This window comes from Acanthisitta chloris, unplaced genomic scaffold, assembly GCF_000695815.1.
Source record: "Acanthisitta chloris isolate BGI_N310 unplaced genomic scaffold, ASM69581v1 scaffold18135, whole genome shotgun sequence".
NCBI lineage: Eukaryota > Metazoa > Chordata > Aves > Passeriformes > Acanthisittidae > Acanthisitta > Acanthisitta chloris.
Genome location: NW_008672440.1, coordinates 44,596 through 70,806, shown reverse-complemented (window position 1 = coordinate 70,806; position 26,211 = coordinate 44,596). Strand labels below are relative to the sequence as shown.

General features: G+C 46.9%; 1 protein-coding gene across 1 annotated transcript in view; it reads right to left on the bottom strand.

Annotated features, from left to right (window-relative positions):
* Nucleotides 1–26,211, bottom strand: part of MTMR3 (myotubularin related protein 3) — a gene marked incomplete at its 5' end in the record, with an annotated part of 37,912 nt that overhangs the window by 4,499 nt on the left and 7,202 nt on the right. Inside the window, 13 exons of the mRNA XM_009074532.1 lie at nt 1,768–3,187; nt 3,845–3,990; nt 6,340–6,510; nt 7,916–8,101; nt 10,192–10,387; nt 11,385–11,491; nt 11,556–11,563; nt 13,456–13,587; nt 13,791–13,996; nt 20,011–20,124; nt 20,954–21,050; nt 22,358–22,524; nt 25,121–25,203. Coding sequence (XP_009072780.1) covers nt 1,768–3,187; nt 3,845–3,990; nt 6,340–6,510; nt 7,916–8,101; nt 10,192–10,387; nt 11,385–11,491; nt 11,556–11,563; nt 13,456–13,587; nt 13,791–13,996; nt 20,011–20,124; nt 20,954–21,050; nt 22,358–22,524; nt 25,121–25,203 — 3,033 coding nt within the window. The remainder of the gene's footprint in view (nt 1–1,767; nt 3,188–3,844; nt 3,991–6,339; nt 6,511–7,915; nt 8,102–10,191; nt 10,388–11,384; nt 11,492–11,555; nt 11,564–13,455; nt 13,588–13,790; nt 13,997–20,010; nt 20,125–20,953; nt 21,051–22,357; nt 22,525–25,120; nt 25,204–26,211) is intronic.

The following is a 26,211-nucleotide window of genomic DNA, read 5'->3' as shown; positions in this document are numbered from 1 at the left end:
CGTCGTAGGGAGGAGTGGGAAGGGACATCCTGCTGAGAGACAGCAGCTGTGCTGGCACTGGAAGGGTGAGTGTCACAACCTGTCACCTGCCTACACACCTGGCAGCACAGCCAACAGGCCCTTCCTGAAGGGACAACACGTGCCACAGGTTGTGGCAGTTTGTGCAGTGGGGAATTGGGAATAAAGCAAATTCCAAGCAAAAATCCCCAACAGGTCAGGTTCTGCCCTCTGATGACAGGATGGGGTGAGGTAGAAGGGATTTAAATCTGGTTTCTGCTGTGTAAGAGCAAAGTTCTGGGAAGGCTTTGGGTGATTAGCCAAAACCTGCTCCTGTAGCTCTAACTCCAGGGTCCTCTTTCCTTTCCAAGGTTGTTTCACTTTCAAAACTACTATTAGTAATATATATATCCTTTTATTGGCAAAGATTTCTGATAATACAAGCCAAATGGCATATGGGAAACTTGGAATTTGAGCCATATATGTTCTATATATAGGTTTGGGGGAATAATGCTGCTTTAATAGAGTCTGTGTAGGTAGAGGTGGATTTAAACAGACTTAAAGCTCAGCCAGCACTTAAAATATTTTAAAGTTGCAAAATATCATGAGCTAAATGTCTTTTTATGCCTGAGAAATGGGCACTCCTGGAGCTTCACAAGAAACCTGCAACTGCCAAGCTGAGGTGCACAGAGCAGGCAGAGATCAGGTCCTTAAAACCAGGGAATTTTCTGGAGGCTGATGCACTCCCACTGCCAGCCCTAACTACAGCTTCTGAAGGCCCTTATAATATGGGAATAGAATCCATGAAGCCAAAGCATCCAATTTCTCCAGGGAATCCAAGCTTTTTGCAGTGACAGTGAGCCCAAAGGAGCCCATTGCGCTGTGTCTCCAACGGGAAGAGCCAAGAAGGCTCTAAGGATTTTTCACAACAAACGTACCTGGGACTATCCAGCACCTCTGCCCCTCTTAAACAACAGTGAATTAACCAACAGAAGTGGAAACCTCCTATTGTTTTCTCTTTTTTAAGGCATATAATCCCATTTTAACGTGCACATAGGAAAACGAAATTTCTGACGGATGTTGCATCAGCCTCAGGAATTGCAGGCCCAGCATCCAAACCCACAGGAAGGTACAATTCCCTAAAAAAGCCTCTACTTTTACAATTTTAAACACTTCCAAGTAAAAGCACAAATAGATTAAAAGCTCTCTTAAAATGCAATTTCTTGAGAAAATCCCCTTGTTGACATAAGGCTGTCACAAAAGCTCAGTTAATTTATTCCAGTTAATTTAGAATTCCAGAGATTTATTCCAGTTACTGAGTTTGGAACAGCACAGCCATCAGTAAATGGTGTGGCCCTGATGGGTTTGAGCTCACAGAACACCGGTGCAGTCTGAACCTCCACAGCACCAAGGGATCATCCTATGTTGCTGTCCTAAAAATGGAACAGTCACAGACTCAGGAAAATACCTTTGCCTGTTTATGAAACAAACAGTAAAACAAGTGTTTGGCTTTTTAGTGAGGCCAGTAAAGGGTTCAGGTGTGCCCAGGTAGGGTGAGCACGCTGCCAACACCCATCTCAAAATGGCCACACTGGAGTGCAGTGAAAATCTGTCACTGCCATTTGCACGTGCTCAGGCAGTGTCTGCCTCTCCACAATGACCTGCAGAGCTCTGCAAGAGCCTGCACAGCCCAAAAATCACCTCCTGACCCACGACCCAAGCGCTGCCGACACGGTGACCTCTGGGACGTGGCCGTTACCACTCACTTACCACTTCGTCGCCGTAGTCCCCGTTGAGGCGCAGGGAGCTGTTGAGGAATTGGCTCTCCAAGCGGCTCTTCAGCTCCTGCACTTGCTTCTTCAGGGTCTCCACCTCCTGCTGGTGGCCAGTCTCGATCTGGCGCAGGCGCTGCTGGATGACATCGGTGTACACAGGCATCCCGTCATCGTCCAGGTGGCTGCGGGCGGGCTGATCCGGGCTGCCACCCGTCTGCTGCTTGCCCAGATGGCTGAACATCCATTTTTGGTGCAAGTTCCTCAAGTGTAGCTGCGCAGAGCTGCAGCTGGCGGCAGAGACCTGCCGGCTGAGCGCGGCCTTGGCCCGCCCGTCCTCCCCGTTGAGGCAGTGCCCGTTCGCCGCGGAGGGTTTCGTGGGGAGGAGCCCCACGGGCGGCTCGGACAGCTTGTTCTCCGGCTCCGGCTCCCCGTTACACACCACCTCATCTTTACGCTCTGCTAAAGGCAAGGCACAAGGGGAAGGCATCGGGAGGTGTGTGGTGCTGCTGCTACCGTAAGTCCTATGCACTCTTGTTCCCAGTTTTTGGAGCTCTATCATGCCCTCCCCCTCCGGCCTGTTCTCCGGAGTCCGGGACAACTCGTCAGCGCTGTTGTCGAAGGGGTGAGGTCTGTGGCACGGGCTCTTAGGCGTGAGCTCGGGCTTTGCTTCCATCTCCATTAAGGTTTCTGTGGAACTCTCCATGTTGGATGTCCTTGGCTCCGGCAGGGCTGTCAGAGGAAAGGCAATGCCATCCTCCCCCGTGCTGGACGGGCTCTCTGCTTCTCCTTCGTATTTCCCAACACCTTCCTCCTCCGCGTTGTTCTGCGCATCTCTGTTTCCGGAGCCCTCCGAAGGGACACTCTGCAGTTCTCTCACCTGAGGTACTTTCTGGAGAGCATTGCTGGGATTGCTGTGCTCATCCTGTTGTCCTTTGAGCTCAGAAGCACCTTGTGAAACTGTGTGTGGATTGGATGTGGGATTGTTCCTTACGATACCTGTATCCGCCTCAGCCTTTTCACCGAGGTCACCGACATACCCACACAGACTGTCAGCTCTCTTCTCCTTATCCAGAGCAACCTCATCTCCTTTCCCTGCTGTCTCAGGGCCACCCCTTAAGTGCTCCTCCAGCCCAACATCATCTTTAGTGGCCTCCTGCAGAATGTTCTCCATCTGTCCCTCTGCCACCCCAGCAGCCACAGAGAGCTCTGCCCCCAGGGGGGCCCTGCCCTGCCTGCTCAGGCTGTCCCCCTCGAAGGGGTCGTCCCCGGGGGGGCCCAGGCTGCTCAGCTCCAGGGAGCGCCGGTGCTCCTGCCACTTCTCGTTGAGGCTGGGGTCGCTGCTGCGGCGATTGGCTGTAGGCACACTGCTGTCACAGGCTGTCGTCAGATTGTCGAAGGATCTTGTCTTTGGTAACCTGCAAAGGGACAAACAATCCCAGTCTGAAGTCAGGGGATGTTTTCTTTAAACTTTTAGCTACTGTGGTTTAAAACCTCTCCCCAGTTAGGATAGTAACAACCTGCTAACTAGTGGACTTGTGTGATGTATTATCCAGGAACACATTCTGACCATCTGTAGTGCAGAGCTGCTTCAGTACTTCCTTTTTTTGCCATTAGGAAAATACGTTCAACCAGAATATTATTCCCAGAATAATCCCTTTACCATCGAGCCCAAATGCTCACAGCCTGGTCACACCTCCTAATTAACATGTGCTCAGAGTCATTGTACAGAAAAGCAAAGAAATAGTTATGCAACACCAAAAAAACCCCTTAAATTCAAGATAACCAAGGGAAAGCTTATATCCCACAAGGATATAAGGAATTCTGCGTGGCTGTGTGACGCACCCAGAGCTTAACTCTCTTTGCCAAGCTTCTCTCTGACACACTATCACCCCTGAAACGTGACAGCTTCCAAACCCCGAACACCCACAGACTGTGTTTGGGCAGGTCAGTCCCACAAACACACCTGGGAGAAATCCTGCCCTGCCCCCCCCACAAGCATCCTCCTTTTACATCCCACAATATTCTCTGTTGATCTTACTTTACAGGACGGGATTTCTGGGCTCTAGGCTCACCTGCCCAGAGGCTGATCTTCAGGGCTAGAGCCTGGCACAGGGTATGGGGCACAGGTGTCGTCGGCAGGCGTGGAGGGGGAGGAGCAGGGCAGGTAAACAGCACTCCAGAGCATTAAGTTCCGCACATGGCACACTGGATACAGCACCTGAGAGGGAGAACACACGGAAAGAGTCAACTGCTGGCTGCCAGAAGGCAGAGAAGTGTTCAGCTCTGAGGGTGGCAGCTCACCACTGTGCAGCTCTGCAGCTGGGAGATCTCCAGCTGAGGGCATTTAATCAGTGACACTTGGATCTAGAATGATCTTTTCTGTCAGAGACAGAGGCAGAACAATGCCAGCCTTCAGCTCCTCATGAATGAACTCCTGCAATGTGCTCCCTGTGAATCTACACCTTCATAATGCTCCTGAGTAACTTAAGCTGCTGTGGAATTCAGTGGCCCATTGTCAGCGCTGACGGTTCCTTGTGTGCTGTGTTACACTGTGCCAGAGGAGAGCTGAATTCACAACCTCCTCCCACAGGCCCCAGTCCACCACAGCCCGGCCTGGCTCTAATGGGAGCACTCACATGTTACAAATCAAGTGCACCCAGAAATACTTTGCTGAAGAGGCAGCTTGCTCATAAAAGGGATTCCTTGATCATGGAATATGCTTTGTGTTTCACTTTAAAAACACCTGGGCTCACTCTAGCAATCCCACTTCTTTCCAAGCAGCTTCTTTGAGGAAATGCAGGCAATGACAGAGGAATAGTCTGCCCCACCAGAGGGTGTTTGGGCTCTGGAACAGCTCCCCTGGGCAGTGGTCACGGCCCCAAGGCTGACAGAGCTCAAGGAGTGTTTGGCCAATGCTCTCAGGCATAGGGTGGACTGCTGGGCTGTCCTGTGCAGGGCCTGAAGCTGGACTTGATGATCCTTCCTAAATCAGAAAATGTCCTCCTGTGAGTCTGTGAAACCTCTGTCAGGTTTCTGTGGCACTGAGCAGGGGGAGAGCTGTGGGGTGGCTGCTGCTCTGAAATAACTATGGTTTTGTAACATGTGGCTGCATCAGAGAGGCACCTTTTAAAGCCTCAAGTAAAACCGCAGAGAGATGAACCCAAGACAGGAAATTACCAAACTCCCCCACGCAGACAGAGCAGTCTCGTTAGTGCAGTGTCCTATTTCCTGAGAACACGCTGTGTCCCCGAGCCTGTGTCTGTACTGTGGGACAGAGCACGGAAGGGCAGCCCAAGGGCACACCTGACCACACAGCCTCTGGAGAAGCCCTCCCTGCACTCCTCCTGGGCAGACCCACTGGCATTTTCAGGGGAATTTAGATGCATCTATAGCTTAAATATCCTCACAGATCACATCATTCTGCTCTGTCTCACAGGCTCTCAGGATGATGGTGGCAGGTGGAAGGCTGGAAGGGCTCTGTGGGACACTGCTGTGGCACTGACGGGCCCTGCCCACAGCCCAGTGCAGGCTGCATGGCCAGAGCCTGGGGCAGACACAGCCACAGAGAGCTGGGGTGAACACAAAATTAATCTTTCCATAACCAATGTGGGCATAAAACTCTTCCCTACTAAGCCAAGCTTTAATTTTACTCCAAGGAACAACTCAAAGCCACATCTATCATATGCAAACCCACTGCACAGGCCTGAGTTTGGTTTGTGACATCTGATACTCTCATAAATAAAAAGGGTTTAAATATTTATAAAAGTCTTTGCAGCCCTAACCATGATGTCATTTGGTGACTGCCTGTTTGTTCACTTGCCCATGTCTACTGCCCTCAATGCCTCACGTGGCCTGGGATCAAACACACCATGGGGTAACTATGAGCCCCTTCCCAGAACCCTCAGTGAGCTCTTACCATGGAGCAGCCAAACTGGAAACATGAAGATACTAAGAAGAAACAAAGATACACTAAATAATCTGAGCTACTTGATCTGTTTAGATTTCACATGAATTTAGACACAGTGCCTAGGTTTGCAGGCAATTTTATGTCACTCCTCTGACACAGCTGAGTTCTCTAGAAAGGTCCATTTGTCAAACACTGAAATGTTTTCTGTTACAAAAAATAAAGTAAAATATTTAGTTACAGAAAACACATTTCCAGCATGGAGAAATTTCTGAGGTGACATTTGACATTCCTCAAATATCAGAAACATTAACACTAGTCTGAGCCAAGCGTTCCAAGGTGAACGTCAGTGGGAGAGCTGAGCAGGCTGATCTGGGAATGCCTCTGCACTGCTCATAGTGACAGTTCATAGACTCACAGAATGGTTTGGGTTGGAAGGACCTTAAAGCTCATCCCCTGCCATGGGCAACCTTCCACTCCACTAACCCAGGTTGCTCCAAGCTCCATCCAACCTGGCCTGGAACACTTCCAGGGATGGGGCAGCCACCGCCTCAGTTGTGTTTGAACCCCAGTTCACCATGTCCCAGTGTTTGGGTGTTTTCCCAGGGGACAGCCTTTTGGGAACACTGTCCCTGGGAGCCCCCAGGGGTGGGGGATACATACAGATTCCGATTGGGAGGAGTAGAGCAGGTTTTTGAAGGCTTTGTTTGCTGCCCGCAGCAAAGACCAGACGGAGCAGGTCCGTTCCTGAGTGTGTTTCTCTCCTCTCTCTTTCGCATTGTTGCACAGGAATGTTCCAAAGAGGCAGGAGTAGGTGTGCTGCACCAATTTCACCTGCACACAGCAAGACAGATGTGTCAGGTGGCAGAAGAGATCAGCCTCACCCTCCCTTTGCAGGGCCATGCTCCCTCCCAGGGCTGCCACGCCACACACAGCATTGTTTGCATACCTCCCTGCAAACCAATTGCACAGGAATGCAAGAGGAGTGGAATCCTTTAAAAATCGTAACTACAAAAATTCAGGAAAAATATAACATAGAAAGACAAAATATTTGTTCATAATCAGCATAAGAGTCACGTTGATGCAAACTCCTTGCCCTGCAGGACAGGCAGAGCAGGGACTCATGATTCCTCTGCTGCAGAACATTAAAGCAGCACAGAAATGCTGATCATTAATCACTCCATGCCGTGGGCTCAGCCTACAAAATGGCTTAGTATTAGCTTAACTTTAGACATATAAATGACTTCCTTGGGATTATTCAGATGTTTAAATGAAGACAAGTAGTTCAGAACTCTAATAAATTAGGGGGTTCACTCTACAAAGGCCAGAACACCAAGGCATGTTCCCTCCCAGCCCCTGGAGATTAGCAGTGTGCTGTGAAGCCAGTTACTACCTGATGTATCTCATTTCACAACTGAGCTACGCTGGGACTGTACACCGACTCGGTTACATGGCTGAGCTGGCAAGTGGTAATTCAAGTCAGCCACAATCACAGGAATGTGCCTTAAATCTCTTAGTGCATCAGACACTTCATAAAAACTTTTATTCTTCAAATTCTTGGTCCTGCAGCCCATGACTGCCACTTCCCCAGAGACCTGGTCACTGACTTTGACCATTTGAGGTGAATTCGTAATGGGAGAGCTGTCTGCTTCCAGAGAAGATAAACAGAGCTCCTATATCCTGCACATTTCCAGCACAGAAACTGAAAAAAAAATGAATGGAGCAGGTTGTTTTTAGAGGAGGAGCCTTCAGAGGATCAAAGCAGGGGGAAGTTTGTGTGGCCAATGAGGACGATTTATTCATGCTGTGTGAATGTATTACACCTCTTAGGTGAGACTAGTCAAATAGTAGCCTCTATTTCTTTAAAGTCTGTAAAAAGTCCCTAAGGGTCCTGCTTCTGTTTTAAGAGTGAACAGACACTATGGAGTACACAAATAATTTTGTCTGCTGTATCCAGACAACTTTCCTGTTACCTTTATCAGGTTACAGCATACAGAACCATGGAATGTTTTGGGTTGGAAGGGGTTGGGTTGGGTTAAAAGCTCATCTCATCCATCCTCTGCCATGGGCAGGGACACCTTCCACTAGTCCAGGTTGCTCCAAACCCCATCCAACCTGGCCTTGGACACCTGCAGAACCACAGCCAGGTGGGAAAAGCCCACCCTCCCATGCTCCATGGCCTGCCAGCCCTGGTTTACCAGCAGTCTAGAAACCAGCAACCTCCCAAGCCACAACTCACAAGGAATGCTTCATTAAACTCAAAAGAGCAGGGGAACTGCCTCTGGAGCTGATGGACACAGTCCAGCCACTGCAGAAACACGGGGCAGCGCTCGTTGAGGTCGTCTGAGTTCTCGCCATGGCCACAGCGATCTGCAAACTTGTGGCCAAAATCCAGCCACTCTGTCTCCACTAGCACCTGGAAACCCTGCAGGATGGAAAAGACACATGAAGAATATCTATTTTGCTTTGGTTCAGTTTCCTGACATGGTCTGAGGCTCATGGGAATATTGTTGTGTCCTCACTGTCTTTTATTACCCCTCAGCACTGGGTTTGGTACTTCCCTTTACTGCTTCACCTCATGCCTCTGTGCTCTGAAATGCTGCACAATGGAATTGGGACAGATACGGATTCCTAAACCTACATGAACAGGAAAGGGAATAAGACAAGTTAAGTTCTCAGCGACTGGCAAGGAGGATCCTGCTATGAGCCCTATCTCAGCCAGCCAGGGGTGAGTAGGAACTGCATTTTGACCAAAACCATCTTGACCATGGCACCCCTCACTTGGACAGGACACCTGAAAGCTTTCTCTTGAAAATGACAGGCAAATCCATCTGTCGTGGAAGAAACCAATCCATGCACACCAGGACATCCAGGCTCAGGGAGGGCAGGTGCTTGCCTGCGTGTACACCAGGTGTAGCACAGTCACAAGGCTGATGAAAGGTTCACTTGGGAGATTTCTCATGAAAAGGAAAAGGCAGAGAACATCCCAAAAGAGTGCCTAGGTGAGAAGCTGAAGGTCACACAGGACCTGAATCCCTTCACAAATCAGGAAGGTTTTGGTTCTTAATGGAAAGGAAAATTACAGAGCATGTTTATTGAGTCAAAGGCTCAAATAATGTCTGTGACCAGAGCCAAAACAATGGCTCTGGACAGCTGGGAAGCCTGACATGTGACAGTGCTGAAGACTCATCTTTCTCAACATTTCTGATCCTGGTAGAGATAGTCACAGTTCATGGTTTCCTCTGGGTATCAAGTAAGGCACAGGCTATGCCCAGCAGAACTCTGCACTCCCAACAGGAAGGACAGCACTCTTCAGAGGAGTAGGAGGAGGTTCTGTGCCCAGGCCACAGCATCATGTTTTGCCGTGATGGATGCCAACTTCTAGAACCCCTGTGAAAAAGGATCCAAGAAGTTTCCACTCTTCCATCCAAAAGGCTGTGCTGCAGTTCAAACCTCTGGTCTTCATGTGTGTGAGGCTTTGAGCAGCAGTTTATAGCACAGTGTTCAGACACAGAGTTCTGTTCTGGACAACAAAGGCATCTTGCCCGTGGGCTGGGAGATGGAATCCAGCCAGCACACAGCCCACAGTGCTGCAAAGTGATGAGGGGAAATCAAGCTGAAAACTCAGGAGAAATATAACTGAGAGAGGACAAAGAAAATGTGAAACTGGAAAGCCATGCAGTAGGGAAATGCAGCAAAGAGAAAGGCTTTGTGTCAGTGCTTGGCTGAGAACCTGCAGGGGTGCAATGGACACTGCAACTGCAGCACTTTGCATTCCTAAACTAAGGAGGGGGAAGCACAGCCTATGGGCCGTGCAGTGCCAGCCACGGGGGAATACAATCTGCTCCTGAGTTACAGACTGCACCTATACCTATGTGGAACTGTGTGCACACGTAAGGCTGTTGGTAAACTGCTGCCAGCTTTAATGCCTTTGCTGGTGGAAAAAACTGCAACCATTTCACAGAATGATCAAAGCTGGAGGAGACCTCTAAGATCATCAGGTCCAACCATTAACCTGTCACTGCTGTAACCTCTAAACCCTAAACCATATCCTCCAGCACCAGGTCCAGATGCCTCTTGAACACTTCCAGGGATGGTGACTCCACCAGCTCCCTGGGCAATTCCCTTTTCCAGTGTTTGACCACCCCAAGAGGGAAAATTTTTTTCCTAATATTTAATCTGCCTCTCTCCTGTCTCAGCTCAAGGCCATTCCCTCTAGTCCTCTCCCTGCAGCCATGGCAGGAAAGACATCCCCCCTCTGTCCAACCCCTGTCAGGGAGTTGGAGAGAGCCATGAGGTCACCCCTGAACCTCTTCTCAAGGCTAACCAAGCCCAACTCCCTCAGCCCTTCCTCATGTGCTCTAGCCCTTTCCTGCCCTCGTTGCCCTTGGCTGGACTTACTCCAGAGCCTCAATGGCCTTTTTGCAGTGAAAAGCCCAAATGTGAACACAGATTTTCTCAGGCCAGGCCCTGAGCTCAGGGCCTCCCCCATGCACTCCCAGCTGCTTTACCAACCTCTGTGGTCCTGTAGTAGGGGTCTAGCAGCAGCTTGGCCAGGGCCACGATCTGGGGGGTGCGGTCCCAGCCATCGGAGCAGTGCACCAGCACCGGCCGCTGGTCCCGGTCCACGGCGTGAACCACCAGCAGAGCAGATTTCAGGAGCACTGACAGGTGCTGCAGCCACTTGGTGCTCTCCAGAGCTGACAACCAACTAGAGGAAAACAAGGGAAGACAGTTTTTGCTCTTTTAAAATGCTTTCAGGTTTGGATCTCTGAAGCTATCAAGGCAAAGCTTCTGTTTTAATGAGCTGAGTCTTTAGGGATTATTTCATGTTTACGTCTCATTAATGCTTTCCCAGAGGTGAAAACACAAAGCCACACAGCCCATCCCACTGCCAGGCTCTGGGATGAGCTGAAGATCTCCAGTGCAATAAGGGTGCCCATTCTGGATCAACTTTGAAACCATGGAAGGCTTTAGCAGCAAATTCCAAGCAGCAAGTGGGAGGGCAAACAGGACTGGGACAACTACAGTGTCCTAGTGAAGACTTGAGCTCAGAAGCTCTGAGATGCTGGGCCATCAGAGGGTAGTTACTCCATAGCACTGGAGGGCTATCAAATATTCTCCTGAGATGACAGCACAGATACATGAAGCACATGGAACACCACCAGAATTTTCCAGTGGACAGCCAAGATGTGGAGCTGGAAGAGCTGGGAATAGGTCACCCTAAGTGTGAGTGCTTCAAAGCCCACTCTAAAGCAATAACATTCTGGTATCAACACTCAAGGCTACTCTGTAGTCTCAGAACTAATTTTCCAGGGTCATTTCAGTCATAATAAACCAATGACTTCCTCTGGCTTCAGTTCCATGAAAATGAAAATATAGCTTAACATCACTGCACCAGAAAGTCACCAAGAGCAAAAGCGCTGAAATTCAGCCTAAAATCAGCAGCAAATAAATGTGGCTGAGAAACATGTAACCCAAGGCCCAAACCCCCAAACATCCACTTACTTTCCTGGATCTGGCATTTGTGTGCAGAGCAGACGCAGCGACTGGAAGCTCTTCCGGATGGAATGGATGTTTGCCATCACATCACTGCACCAGAAAGTCACCAAGAGCAAAAGCGCTGAAATTCAGCCTAAAATCAGCAGCAAATAAATGTGGCTGAGAAACATGTAACCCAAGGCCCAAACCCCCAAACATCCACTTACTTTCCTGGATCTGGCATTTGTGTGCAGAGCAGACGCAGCGACTGGAAGCTCTTCCGGATGGAATGGATGTTTGCCATCCCCATGAACACAACTTCACAGGTAATACTCTTAAGAGCCAGAAAGAAACTAACAAATATATTTCTGAAAGAAGTTTTTTTCATAAACACAAACCACTGTTGCTGCGGACAGATGAAATAATCTGTTTAGGAACATTCCCTATGGACACACCAGTCCTTGGAGCTCAGAGGGTATTCCAGACATGGCACAACAGCCCATCAAAACAGGAAGTAGTTAGCGAAGTCCTGATGGATTTATTGGCAATGTTTCACTTCAGGTTACAAAAAGCAGAGTGTGCAAACCTGTGGGAATGGAGATATTCCTGTGCTCCAGGTTCCAGAATGTTCTAAGGACTGAAAAACATCCTAAGATGTGAAGCATAAATAATATTTAACTGATAATTTATGGATGCTCTTAAATTTGGTAAACTTAGGTATGTAAGTAACAGATTCTTTTTCCTAACAACTCCAAGGTTACTTCATCCACTGGTTTCTTCTGAGAGGAATTTTATGAGGAAGCATCACATGTAGGAAGAATACTGGAAGCTCAGGAAAACAGAAGATATATGGAATTACTTCAGATGTTGCTATGGGATGTGCTGGAGCAACGCTGCAGGCAAAGCCTGTACAGACAGGGTCACTGGTCAGGGGAGCACCTAAGGAGACCCAGAAAAATCCCAATGCAGTAGTTCTTCCTAGGTTTAATTTTCCTCTGTCCTCGTGCCTCTGTTTGCACAAAAATGATGACACAATAGCTAAAATAACCATTTCTACAGGAGAAAACCAGTCAGGATGAGAGTATGGGATACTGAGTTCTTGCACTAGAGAATGCAGGAGTGTCTGAGCATGTTTTGTATCATTTTATTTCTCAACTCGTTATCAGCCCAACAGCAGCTCCCAAGCAGAACATACCGTGCAACCCCAGGCAGCAGCCACAGGCTGGATCAGACAATTTTAGCATTTTTGGGTCATTTTACTGAATTATGGTATTTATAAAATAAAGAACAGCATAAACGAGATATTTTTATACAGAGACTGAAGCAAACTTGGCAATACTTGGAGAAAACTCAGCAGCAAAAGCAATGCAGGTCCTTCACTGAAGGTGAGAAACTGCTTGGAAATCTTTACACAAAGCTCAAGAACAAATACACAGGAAGAAAATGAAACTTCTGTATACTCTGTTTTTCTGGTTTGAATTTTTACTCTCTGACAAGGAATTATATAGCAGTTTTGTAGTGTTAAATGGAAACTCCATCTTTTCTCACCGGTGGCTGCAAATCGAAGCGCAGCTATGGCAGCAGAGACCAAAACAACAATATATGGTCAAAAGAGCTTTCGTTATCTTATCTCCAGCTTTTCTGTCTGGGATTTTTTCTAGACTCTTCACCCATGGAATTTTAACAGGCTGCATTCATACCCAACAGTGGCCATAAACAACATCCTGTTTGTAATACTACCAATTCAGAAGTGCCAAAGTACACACAAAGTGGTACTGCAAATGTGTTCCACACTGAGGTGAAGCAGATTGTAGCTGCTTTGGGTTATGATATAAATGCTGAAAAATGTTCCAGCTTTAGAAAAATTGCTGAAAAGTTCATTCTACACAACCATTCTAGAATATTATTATCCTCTACAGCTAGTGTTTGTACAAGTTCAGGGTTTTTAGACATGAGCTCACTGGACACCTTTGTCTCTCACAGTTTGCATATCTGACTCAGCAAGGCAAAGCTCATCAGCATATTCCACATGGTTCAGCATTTACTGAGCAGTTACCAGCTCAGTACATGCTGGTAACTCAGGTCTCAGGGTTTATACCCTGAGAACAGCCTTCATTAACACTAAACCTGCTCTCTGGAAGGGCTGAGGGACAGCTCCCATGACCTAGAACTTCCAGACAGATGAATAGTCCTCACATCCCCAGGGTCAGGTGAACATGCACTACTGAAGGGTATCAGTGCAATAATCCTTTTGGTTAACTGAATGAACCCCTGAGAAGACTTTCCATTGCTGCTCACCTGGGCACTCACAGCCTCCACCTTTGGCTCTGTTGGCCACAGCAGCTGCGTAAGATCGTGCATCCAAGATCAAAAGCTTCTGAGGTTGAATTGCCAAACTCTCTGCTCCTGAGGCATTGGAGATGGAGGAGTCTGGGGAGGAGGAGATGCAGCTGGTGAGGAACTGAAAGGACATCTCTGACCTGGGTTACAACATGATTCACTCAGCCCCACAACGCACATGCATTGGAGACTGGATTAAATACAATGGATCCAACCTGCTATAGTGTGTGTAAGAGATTAAACCTTCACATGGAGCTCTGCCCTTTCCAGAACAACAACAGGGACAAACTTACCAAATTCCGCATCAGAGAGGTCCCCTCCATTGGAGAAATCTCTGGAACAATTCCCATTCATTAACTTGTTACTGTTGGACCTCGAGTCTGAGGCACAGGCTTTGGCTACAGACTGGACAAGATGTTCATCATCTGCATTCCTCCAGCCCCACCAGCTGACCTCGGGCTGGCCACAGCGGGAGATCACTGCTCCATTGCTCTGGTGCCTGGAAAGGAGAACAGAGGTGCATAAGTTGAAGATCAGGATAAAGAACACGGAGGGCATGAAAAATTCAACAGTGCATTCCAGCAGCTAAATTCCCAGCAGGGACCTCTCCATCCTCCAGCAGTTATCCCCGGCCTGGATTCAGTGGCAGTGCATTCCACGTGCTTCCCTTCAAAGTGCTGACAGTGACCACAGTCACTGCAAGGTGAAAGTCAAAGCAAGGGCAGGAAGAGAAAACAAAGCATTTTCTTGCTCAATATTGTGGCCTGTTGGCCAGGGAACTCTGAGGAATGTTCTGGAACAGCAGGTGAGGCTTGAGAGAGGTACTGCACCTGCTGGATGGAGATAGCTGAGGAACAACCAAACCTGAGTGTGGCTGCTGTCTTCAGGGGAGTGACATCAAAAAGCAGCACATTTTCTTTACATGTCTGAAGAGTTAGTGGTTATTTCCTTAAATATGACCTAGCTTCTTGTACTACACATAAAGGACAGATCTGAAATAATTAAAACTTATCCAACCATTACAAACCAGCTCTGAAAAAGATTTAAAAACTCTCCTCTATAATCTACCATAAACAGAAGACTGAAACATACTATCACAGTAATTCCACTCACTGCCTCCATGCTGCCACCAACACTAGTAACTCCCTATTTCCTGAAGTGTTTGCAGCTGGCAGGAACAACATTCTCCCTCACCTTTCCCACGAGCTCCCTGAAGTCAGGGAGCTCAGCACAGGCAGGAAGGAATCCCAGCTGTGGGCACGGGCAGCTGCAGGTGGAGTGGCCAGAGCAGCAGACACAGCTTCTCTGAGGCCACAGAGTGAGCCAACAATGCTCAGGAACACATGATACCTAGAAATGTTTGCTTCCTGTCTCATGTCCCATCTGAAATATCCAACCACTCATCCACACACTGTGCTGCTCTATTTCAATGGCCTGTAGATCCCATAATGGTTTGGGTTGGAGGGACCTTAAAGATCATCTCATTCCACCACTTGCCATGGGCAGGGACACCTTCCACGAGACCAAGTTGCTTAAAGCCCCATCCAGTCTGGCCTGGAACACTCCCAGGGATGGAGCAGCCACAGCTGCTCTGAACAAGCTGGGCCAGTGCCTCAGCACCCTCACAGGGAACAATTCCTTCCCAATATCCATCTAGCCTTGCCCTCCGGCAGTGGGAAGCCACCCCCTGTGTCCCTCCACGCCCTTGTTCCAAGTCCCTCTGCAGCTCTCTTGGAGCCCATTTAGGAACTGGAAGGGGCTCTGAGGTCTCTGCACCCCAGAGGTACAAAGCTCCCACATGCCAATTCCAGTTTCTGTGTGTTACAATGCAGCAAAGGATTTCCCAGGCTCCCTGCACACAAACTGCACATCTCAGCTTCAAGGCAACCAGGAGCTGCTCATTCCCTCTGACCAGGAACACACAGAGCAGGGAGAGTTACCTAAAGCTTTAAGCAAATCTTCCCAGCTGCCTCAGCCCTGAACCACATAGAATGCCCACCCAAACCTATAAATCTCAACTTTCTCCCTCTCAGCACTCTAATAAATGTTTATGGAGGTGTGACAGGCTGGTTGTGATGTGTTGTCAGAGCTGTCAGCCCCTGGGGGTGCTGCTCAGCACCTCCTCCTCAGTGTCCCTGCAGGGCACAGCGTGGGTCGCACGTCGCTGCCTCCTGCACTCAGGCAGCAGCAACACAGCGTCGGGATACAGCTCCGTGGGGCACGTCCCTGAAATTATAAAATAGGCTGTGATCTGCCATTTTAAGTATTTTTCATAGCTCTTTTGTAATTGTTTCCTATAAAACCCCTTCAGTGAGAGGAGGCAGCTGCCACGCTGCGTTAACCGAACCGAAGGAAAAGCAATCCGTAGCCACGGCACTTACAGCAGGTGCCAGCAGACTGCAGGCACAGGGAAATGGATTTCTGCTGGAATTAATAGCCTTCCACAAACAGCTCTACCTATAGCAAATTAGTTCAGCAAAAAGTACATGCCAATCACTGAGAGGCCACCCAGTTCCCTGCTACGCTTGCACAACTAATAAGAGAAAATAAAACATCATTATAGGTGTAAGAAATCTATTTGGAACAGAGCAGCTCATTTATTTTTCCATATGTTCTCCCAGATTTCATTACTACCTGCTGCAGAATCATTTTCCTAGGTTCATAAAGAGTTATATTTTCATCTCCAGGTTCTTGGCTCACATTATAGCAAAAATAATACAGAATCCTTAGGCCAGAAGTTTAGCCTGTTGATGGCTGCAAAGCCCAAACACTCCTAACCCACACAAATATGCCATGTTCAGATGTACCAGCAGCAATCAGCAAACAAGTCTATTTAGGGGCATGCTGAAGGTCTGAGGAATCACACTCATTCCAACTGGCCTGGTCACGGGAATAAAACCAGCCAGTGTGACTCTGAGGTCCCTCAGGATAAGGTAGTGTCACTCAGAGCTCAGCAACCAGAGAAAAAAGGTTTAAAAAACCTTAAAGCAAAACCTCCACTGCAAATTTCCTCAATAGAGACCAAGCAACATGCTGCCCCCACTGCAGAAACCAAGGAGTAAAGCACCATCAGGGAACTATAAAGGCCTTTACAACATGTTGTACAGTTGTAGGATGTATGAAAACTTCTGCAGAGGCTTAATCCTCCCTGTGTTCGAGCCACCTTTGAGTACAAAATAAATCCCCAGAGCCCTTGTAACTGCAGAGCAGGGAGCAGTAAGGAAGCTTTGAATTGCTCCCTCCACAGCATTACTGAACTACCAGCACTAGTAATGGAAAAAAACATTGCTGCAGTTCAGGGACGTAACTCAGCAAGTAGAGAACAGGAACGTTTTCCATGTGCCTTTGCTCCCTGGGCCCGGAGGAACTCTGCCTGTGGGGGTGCTCCTCCTCAGCAGTGGGCAAGGCAATAGGGCACCTTCCACACAGCTGACTGCCAGGTAGGCTGTTCTGAGCTTGGGATGCTGTTTCCATAAGGTAGGAAGTCCTCTCTATTGTCTTCCCACTAAATCCTAAGAGCCATCTAGTTAACTTTCATTTTCTGGGGCCAGATTTATCTACAGAAATTATTGTTGCCCAGAGAGGTTGAAGCTGTGGCTGCTCCATCCCTAGGAGTGTTCCAGGTCAGGTTGGATGGGACTTGGAGCAACCTGGGCTAGTGGAAGATGTCCCTGCCCCAGGCAGAGGGTGGATGAGATGATCTTTAATGTCCCTCCCAAGCCAAACCTGTGTGTGATTCTCTGACTCTATGAACTATGTGCCTAGCTGTACATAACTAAACACAGACCAAAACTGCAGAAGATGAGTGTGAGACGTTTCTAGAAATCTGACCATAGAATAGAAGCAACATTCCTGACAGCCCAATCTCCAAGGAGTATTCCTGAAGTGTGCCTCCAAATTCATCCCACTCCACTTTTCAGCCTGGACTGCTTCAGAAGGACAACGGATTTGTTGTTGCCAGAGTCTCTGGTCTCTCCCTGTCCAGTGCTCAGTACCTGATACAAGTGATTGGACTAATTAGAAAAAAAATCATGATTACTAATTTTCCCCCCAAAGTAAATAAAAAAGAGATTTATTAATATGATCAATAATGAAACTAAAATCATAAAGACCCAAAATCATCTTCAATGAAAGCTGAATAAGCTTTTTTCCCTTACTCCTCCAAGAATAATAAAAAGCTACTTTTATGGCTGTATCTATATAAAACTATACATGGAATTCCAATCATAAAATCTTGGAATGGTTTGGGTTGGAAGGGACCTTAAGGATCATCTCATCCCACCCCCTGCCATGGGCAGAGACATCTTCCACCAGCCTAGACTGCCCCAAGCCCCATCCAACCTGGCCTTGAGATCATACAGATACCACCCACAAGCTGCTGTGAGCTCTATTAGGGCCCAGAATGATGAACTGGATGTCATGAAAAATTTACTACTAAATGTCAAGGTACAAAAAAAGAAATCAAAAAAGAGAAACACTTTTCTCTCCCTGATTTGAGGATTAGCAATGAAAAACCACCTGTGATTTACCACAGACAGTGTCAGCAGAGCTGCGGAAAATTGAATGCGGGGCTGGAACAATCTCAGTCTCTGTGGTCTTCTGACTTTTAAATTGCTCTCCCATAAATCCCTGGAATGCAAACTGCTCCCCGGAGTAAGAACAGAGTGATTTCCTTCTATGCAGTGCTGACAGGAGGAGGGATGCTTCCCTGGGCAAATGTGAGGTGTCCCCTAACTATGTGATCACTGCAGAACAGGCCCAAAGTGGCCTGAGATGCACCATGGAAAGCTGAACTGAAACCCACTGATAAATCACATTATTCTTTTGTACTAACAGACATACCTATATGCAGCATCATAGTAATAAAACACCTAAGTATTTAGAGATCAGCATATGCTGGAAAGTATTTTTCCCCCTCCCAGAGCTGAGCAGAGGATGGAACAACTCCTTACCATTCCGAGAGAGCCTGTGTTAAGCCCTTTGGTGTTTGGAAGGAAAAGGAAGAAAGTCAGGAGGATTTAAAGAGAATGGTTTGCTGCCACAAGTTAATTTGTTCTCCACTCACAGAACAAGAACTCTTAAGCTGAGTAAATGGTGTTTTGGGGCCTACAGCTCTCATACCCTTGACTGCTCCAACCCAGGCCATAAGGATCTGCCAACCCTCCTGCTCTCTGCAGTCAGCTTGTACTTGCTCCCAGGGAATGGCAGGCTTAGGGAATGATCTTTCATTATCTTTTTAATCCCTTTGTCATCTGATTTTTAAAGAGATTTTAAACATTTACAGGAGGATAACTACACCAGGGAAGGGACGAAGGTATTAAACGACAGGTTTATAGAATCACGGAATGGTTTGGGTTGGAAGGACCTTAAAACTCATCTCATCCCAGCCCCTGCCATGGGCAGGGGCACCTTCCACTAGCTGACATTGCTCCAAGCCCTTTCCAGCCTGGCCTGGAACACTCCCAGGGATGGAGCAGCCATAGAATGTGCACAGAATTCAGAATATTTGAGAAAACAGACGTTGGCATATATATCTTACTAAAATAGCTGTCAAGCCAATATCTCAGAAAAGCAATTTTATGATGAAGAATTGCTGAGTTCAATCTAATTAAAAACTATCTCAAATGTGTAGATAGAGCTAAACCATACATTAATTTTTAATTTGAGCTTCATATCGCCTTCAAGTAATTTTGGTATTTGTACTTGTTCATCCTGGGGTGTGAGAATTAGCCAGATGAGGGGTAGGGAAGAGCCAGAAGAGCACCCAGCCAGCGATGCCATTTATCAGCGCTTCACTGATGTCTTCATCTTATATTTTTTCACTTTCGTATTAAAAAAATTAAAAATCCATCTCAGCTGGGGTGACTGCCCCAGCAGTGATCTGCAGGAGATGCAATGCTGAGTGTTCTGCAGTGTGCCTGGAATTCCAAACACAAACCATCACTCCTGCTCAGACTGAAGGTATAAGTCTGCCTTACCCAGAGCAGCCTGAATACCTTTCAACACCAGCCAAAATCCCCAGTTACAGCTCATTTCAGCTTTTATTTGCCACAGAAGAGCAGTGAGGCTGGTGAAGGGACTCGAGCACAAGTGCCGTGAGGAGAGGCTGAGGGAGCTGGGATTGTTTAGCCTGGAGAAGAGGAGGCTCAGGGGAGACCTTATCACCCTCTACAACTCCCTGACAGGAGGTTGGAGTCAGGTGGGGGTTGGTCTCTTCTCCCAGGCAACCAGCAGGAGGACAAGAGGGCACAGACTCAAGCTCTGCCAGGGGAGGGTTAGGCTGGATATTAGGAAGAGATTTTTTACAGAGAGAGATTTTACAGAGAGCATTGGAATGTGCTGCCCAGGGAGGTGGTGGATTCACCATCCCTGGAGGTTTTCAAGATGAGACTGGATGTGGCACTTAGTGCCATGGTCTAGTAATCATGGTAGGGTTGGACTCGATCTTTGAGGTCTTCTCCAACTCGATTGATTTTATGACTTCCAACAGCTGTTGCAGCTGCAGAGCCTCACCTGTACACCACAGCAGGGATACGCTTCCAGGACCGAAAGCTTGCCACACTCTCCAGCTCCTTATCCGTGATCCAGGCAGGGACTATGATCTCCTGGGGGTAACTGCCACAGAGCCTAGGAGAAACGTGGTGCAAAGGGTTGAAAAGAAGAGATACAGAGCTACACATGTCCCAGACAACACACACAAGCAGTGTAAGGACCTGACAGCTCAGCACAGACATTTTGCTAACTCCTGTTTCACTGTGTGTTAATAAACTCCTCCTTTTGTGTTAAACAAGGGATGGTTATTTCTTCTTCCCTAGATTAGCAGAGACCAGCACAGAGATTCTTCCTGCAGTGACACCAACTACAGCTGCAAGTTATTATTCTGCAAAGGCAGAGCAAGGAAACCTGTTCATCACACAGTGTTCCAGCTGGATTTGCTCTGAGTTGGATCAGGGATCAGCCAGAACAGCCTGTCCTGGAGGAACACTTTCCTCTGCCCCAGAGCCTAGAGAAGAGACTTTTGGCTGGGCTTTCAGCACCTCAGAAAGTGTTTTCTCTTATTTTCAGCACCTACAAGCTTCACTCTTCCAAACATTTGTTTTAAAATACATCTTTGTTTTAAGTTAGAGAATAAGACACAATAAAATATAGTTTTCAAAAGTTCAAACTCCACTCCGTGCTCACTTAAGATCACCTTTCTGCCCTTAGAATGCTGATTCTCTAACAAGTCCTGCAGCATGCATGCCAAAATCTGCTATTTCTAAGCCTAAAAAATTATGGCAGCTAATGAAATGTCAAATAATTAAAAGCACATTTTTTTTTCTATAAAGCAAGAAAAAAAAATCCTCATTCTGATCGTCCCTTATTGGGAACTGTAGAAGTGGAAAAAGTTCTGGTGAAGTGCTCTAACAAAACTGGCATCTGAGGTGTAGGCTGGGAAGCAGCTCCTGTCACTCACTTGTACTTCTCATTGATGTTGGAAATCCTCCAGGCATTGTTCATGTCAAAGCCCATCCGCTCCACCTCGTTCTTGAACCTTGAAGTCACATGTTCTCCTGGGGATCACAAGCAGAGGGAGAAAATAAAGGGGAGAGAAGAAACTAAGATTCCTACTTTGCAGAGCAGTTTGAGGAAAACTCCACATCACTCAGTCCCAACCCACAGCCCACACTGCACAGCTCTAGTCTGAACATCCCTGGCAGGAGCCAATGATGGCCCTCCCTGGCCAACTCTCCAGAAATACTCAAGTCCAACAAGGACTTTTCTCTGCAATTTTCATCTTCTGGAAATTCATATAAAAATAACTGCAGACCAAGCACATCAGCAAAAGGAACTGAGATCTATCAGAGTCCTAGTGGGATTTGCTGAAGTTCCAAAGAATTTTGTATCAATGGGAAGAATGTGGAGCTCTGGAGAAGGGCTGAGATTTGGAATGTGCTCTGGAACGTGGGCAATCTTCATTGAATATGCAACTTCAGCCCCAGGTTTCCTGCATGGCTGGAGGCAAACCTTGTCATTTATCCTGAATCTCAGCCTTCCATCAGTGAATTGGATGTTATTCCTTATGAGTCATGTGGAGATGGGAAGATAAAATGCATAAATGATTGTTGGACACAAATATCAGTCACAAGATGCTCATAAATTCCTGGAGTAATATATTAAAGGAAGTACAATGAGCCCCATTTATTTCCTTGACACATTTTTTAAAGTATCAAAATACAACTGAAAAATATACAATGGCAATAAAGAATAATTATTCTGTCAGACAGAAAGTCTAGAGAATTAGACAAAATTTCCAGGTTCCCAGAGCTAAGGAATGTGCTAAACTTAAGGAGCATGTGAGCAGCACTAGAGCAAGTGATTCAGAAAGTCCATCCACTGCTTGTCTCTTTAAATTACTGTTCCCTTAAATCAAGAGGCAGAGCAGCACCTGACAGGGGACAGAAACTGCTGAAAAATTAATGCTTTAAGTATTACAACTTTCCATTAAATATTGCAGAAATCCGTTAAGTCTCTCAATCCCCAGATAACTACAGGCACACAGTTAGCTCCAAGATGTAAATGTGCATGTCTGAAACAATTTTTCTTGTGACACCACAGAAAAATTAGAGATAAATACGAGAGAGAGTATAGATATTGGGAAGGAATTGTTCCCTCAGAGGGTGGTGAGGCACTGGCACAGGGTGCCTAGAGAAGCTGTGGCTGCTCCATCCCTGGGAGGGTTCCAGGCCAGGTTGGACAGGGCTTGGAGCAACTGCTGACGTTACACAGGTCTAAGTAAATGAAACCCACCACAAGAATTCCCTTAGGACATTCAGGTGCTGCTGTGCCTCTGTGGTGCTCCCCAGGTGTTCCCACATACCTGGCCGACACAGGTCCCCGTGCTGCTCCTTCTCACTGGCATATACCTCCATGCACCAGGCGTGGTAGGCAAAGGAGAACAGGTCCTCTATCTTGGAGGGAGGGCGGATGGCATTGTTCAGTCGCTTCAGCCAGTCCTGGCACTGCTCAAAGGTAGAGAACTGACACCTGGGCCAGAACAAACAGCTACTGGTTAGTGGTCAGTAAAAGCTGAAACATGAGGTGTTTGACAGGTTATGACAGGCTGAGCATGGGAACCACTGGGAAAGCACAAAATGAGAATAAACATCTTATTGCCAACTTAGTTCTGCTCCCATGTACATCCTAAAGGAGAGTAAAAATGAAACCCGTGGATATTAATAAGGAAACATCCACTTAGGGAAACGAAGATGAACTGTGAGCAGGACAGCAGTGCTCTGTGCCTGTGAATAACCAGTGGTGTGCCCTGCCAGGCAGGAATCAGAGGGACTTTTGTCATGTCTTAACTATAAACCAAGGACAAGATCACGGGTCACTCTGCAACTTTTACACAGTCAAAGACAGGAATGTGCTACAGTGAATTCTGACTGCTGGGACCAGGTGGGAACTCAGAAACTATTAGAGACATTACAACCTACATATTACAACCATAATCACATTCCCATAAAGAGGCTGGGAGAGCTGGGGGTGTTCAGCCTGGAGAAGAGAAGCTCCAGAGAGTACTTAGAGCACCTTCCGGTGCCTAAAGGGGCTCCAAGAGAGCTGCAGAGGGACTTGGGACAAGGGCCTGGAGGGACAGGACACAGGGAATGGCTTCCCACTGCCAGAGGGCAGGGAGAGATGGGATATTGGGAAGGAAGTGTTCCCTATGAGGGTGCTGAGACACTGGCACAGGTTGCCCAGAGCAGCTGTGGCTGCTCTATCCCTGAAGTGTTCCAGGCCAGGTTGGACAGGCCTTGGAGCAACCTGGCTGGTGAAAGGCCATAGCAGGGGGAGGAACTGGATGAACTTTAAGGTCTCTTCCAAACCCTTCTCTTTCTGGCCCTGGTGGGAAGCACAAACTATGTTTCACACTGAGCTTTGCCCAACATTACAGACTAACAACAACTAGTGAGAATACTCCCTGCACAAGAGAAACTAATCTTCAAAGCAGTGCATTAAAATTCCATTAGTTTGTCTTTTTAAAGAGGATTCCTGAACCCTTTAGAATAAAAGGGTGGCAATATATCAGTGATTTATTTTGCTCTGACAGATTTCTCCAAGATTTTATAGTTATAAAACATTCACCAAGTATTTACATTCAGCTCAGCCTGAGCCCTACTGTGTTCCTGGTTAATGATGGCATCTGTATTCCCTCGGGGCAGATTTATTACCCCTACCTGCACATAGCTAAGAGTCAGTCAGTGGAAGGGAAAAGACATCTCTAAACAGCTGTGAGGAACTGCAGCCTGGAGGCATTTATTTATTTCCCATCACTGACTATAAAGCAGCTCAGACTGCTTAGACTGCTAATTCTCTGTTAGATATCCACACTCAAAGAAGATACATCTCACCCTGAATTCTTCCTAAATTCTTTTGAAGTTGGTGGTGCAAATCACAATTACTATCTTCACTTGAGCCCTATTACTCATAACACAAACTCTGCTTGTGAAAAAGAACAGCAACATGTTCTAAATCTCCTGTCTCAGCCCCATACTCCACCAGAGCCACCAAGTCCTCAGTCCTGGAGATGCAATTTTGAAGGGAAACTCATAAAGAAGAGCATAAATACAAATAATTTGTGTTCACTCTACAATCGAAGAGAAATAACAGATTAATATAGAGAGGAAGGGGTGACTTTCTTAAATGTCAAGAGCCACAAGTAAAGAGGAAGTTAAATATTGAATTCAAATTAAACTAAATATTACTCCTAAAGTAAAATCAGCCCTTGTGAGAAAACAGCATTTCAGGCAGCAGCTGACCTGTCAGACATCCTGAATGCTCAGAGATGGCTGGGGCTCATTTCATTATACAATGGTACTGCCAGCAAACATTTAATCAAAAAGAAATGTTCCTTTCTTGTTAATTAAAGTACATAGATCAAAATAAATTTCTGCAGCAGCAGTCACAAAAAATAGCTGTGGCTCAGGTTCAGTAGCTCAGAGAGTCCTGGCTCATGCTCTGGAGTCTGCTGAAGGACAGGCAGCAATGAATGCTCTTTCTCCATGCTGCTGTGACCCTGGGTACAGAGTGGATTGGAGGCCTGGATTTACCTCGTTCCCTCACTTTCTATTACCTCATTCCCTGACTTTCTTTTCCAGTAGGCTGCTATGCTTTAAGGATAGTGACTGTCCCCTCACAGGTGTAAATGCTGCATGGCAGAAGCTACAGAACTGCCCAAGCACATACCTAAACCCTGCAAACCCCAAATGATTAAGCACTTCTCCAAGCAGTGTGTGTGCCAGTGGTTTTATCTAGGTCTGGATCTATGGGCATGTAGATATAGACACACCTATAACATATAACTGACTGTAGAGCAGGGAAAATGCAGTGAGACCAAAATGAATTTCAGAATAACCTCAAGATTTGCCACTTGGGCTCAGCTCAAGGTTTGCTCTGTCCTGTATCCCAGTAAGCAAACACACAGTCCATCTTGCTGCCATTCTCAGCTATCACAGCAACATCAGAAAAAGCTTTTTAGGGAAGCAAATCCACTTCAAACAAACAAACATTTCCTTCAAACACCACAGCTGCCACAGCATGTGGAAAGCAAACCCACCCCCTTCAGCCCTCAGCCTGCTCTTACCTTATCACCTTGCAGTCTTTGCAAGTCAAATGAAGCTGAAATATATCACGGCACTCCACACTTTCTATCAGCTGCAAGGGAACCTGCAATCAAAAAACACGACACGATTTTACTTCAAACAGCACTAGGAGGAATTCTTTCGCACATCTCACAAGGATTTATTGTAGGATAAGAGAGAAGAAAACAAACAAAACCAAGTGTGACTACTTTTCATGTATTCATGTTTCAGCTCCACTGCTGTAGAGTCCCAAATCCCTAAGGGATCCCACAGAAACAGCAGAGAACACTGCAGCACTGGTGCCAGCAGGAACCCAAGCTGCTCTCTCATGGAAACATCTTTCTCTTACAGGCCTGAAGTTAGGAAACTTGGAAATACAATCTTAGCTGTTGGTGTCCAAAGGAACTGCTGAGCAAGATCCCCTCAACAGACTGATGCAGTCTGGTGCTCTTCTATGGAAATATCCTGTACTTCCTCTTCAGGGAAAACCCATCTGGCCTGTTTAGATCAACACTGTATTGATGCAGCTGCATTTAAAGTAATAATGCTGATTTTTTCATAGTGAAAGGTGCAATTATATGGACTTATGCTTTATGGCACGTGGGACCAGCAGCAGGTTGGTTAGGTAACACATGAGAACACATGCAAGTACCTTTAAAGATAAGAAACAACCACAAGTATTATTATATTAATAATATTTTTGGACCTTTACCTGAGATGGGCAAATGAACATCGTTGTTTTAAAAGAATAAAAGTCATAAATAATTGACTAAATTTAGCCAATACCCATAATAAACATGAAGTATAAAACTGTCAGACTTGTTTATTAGATTATATAGGATATTACACAAGGTAACACAACCTCTGCCATCAAGATCTTTCACTAGCATTCAAATCCTCTGTGATCTTTGCCATCAGAGGACTCTGATCTGGCAGGCTAAGGTCTGGCTTGGGGCTTACAAAATGTGGCTGTCAGAGCCTGCTGTGCCAGGGCCTTTCCATATGGTTGGGCAAGTCCTTGAAGGTCACCTCCAATCAAGGAATCCAGACAGCTGCTACTCAGGGGCACCACAAAGCTTGGGACGGACCTGAT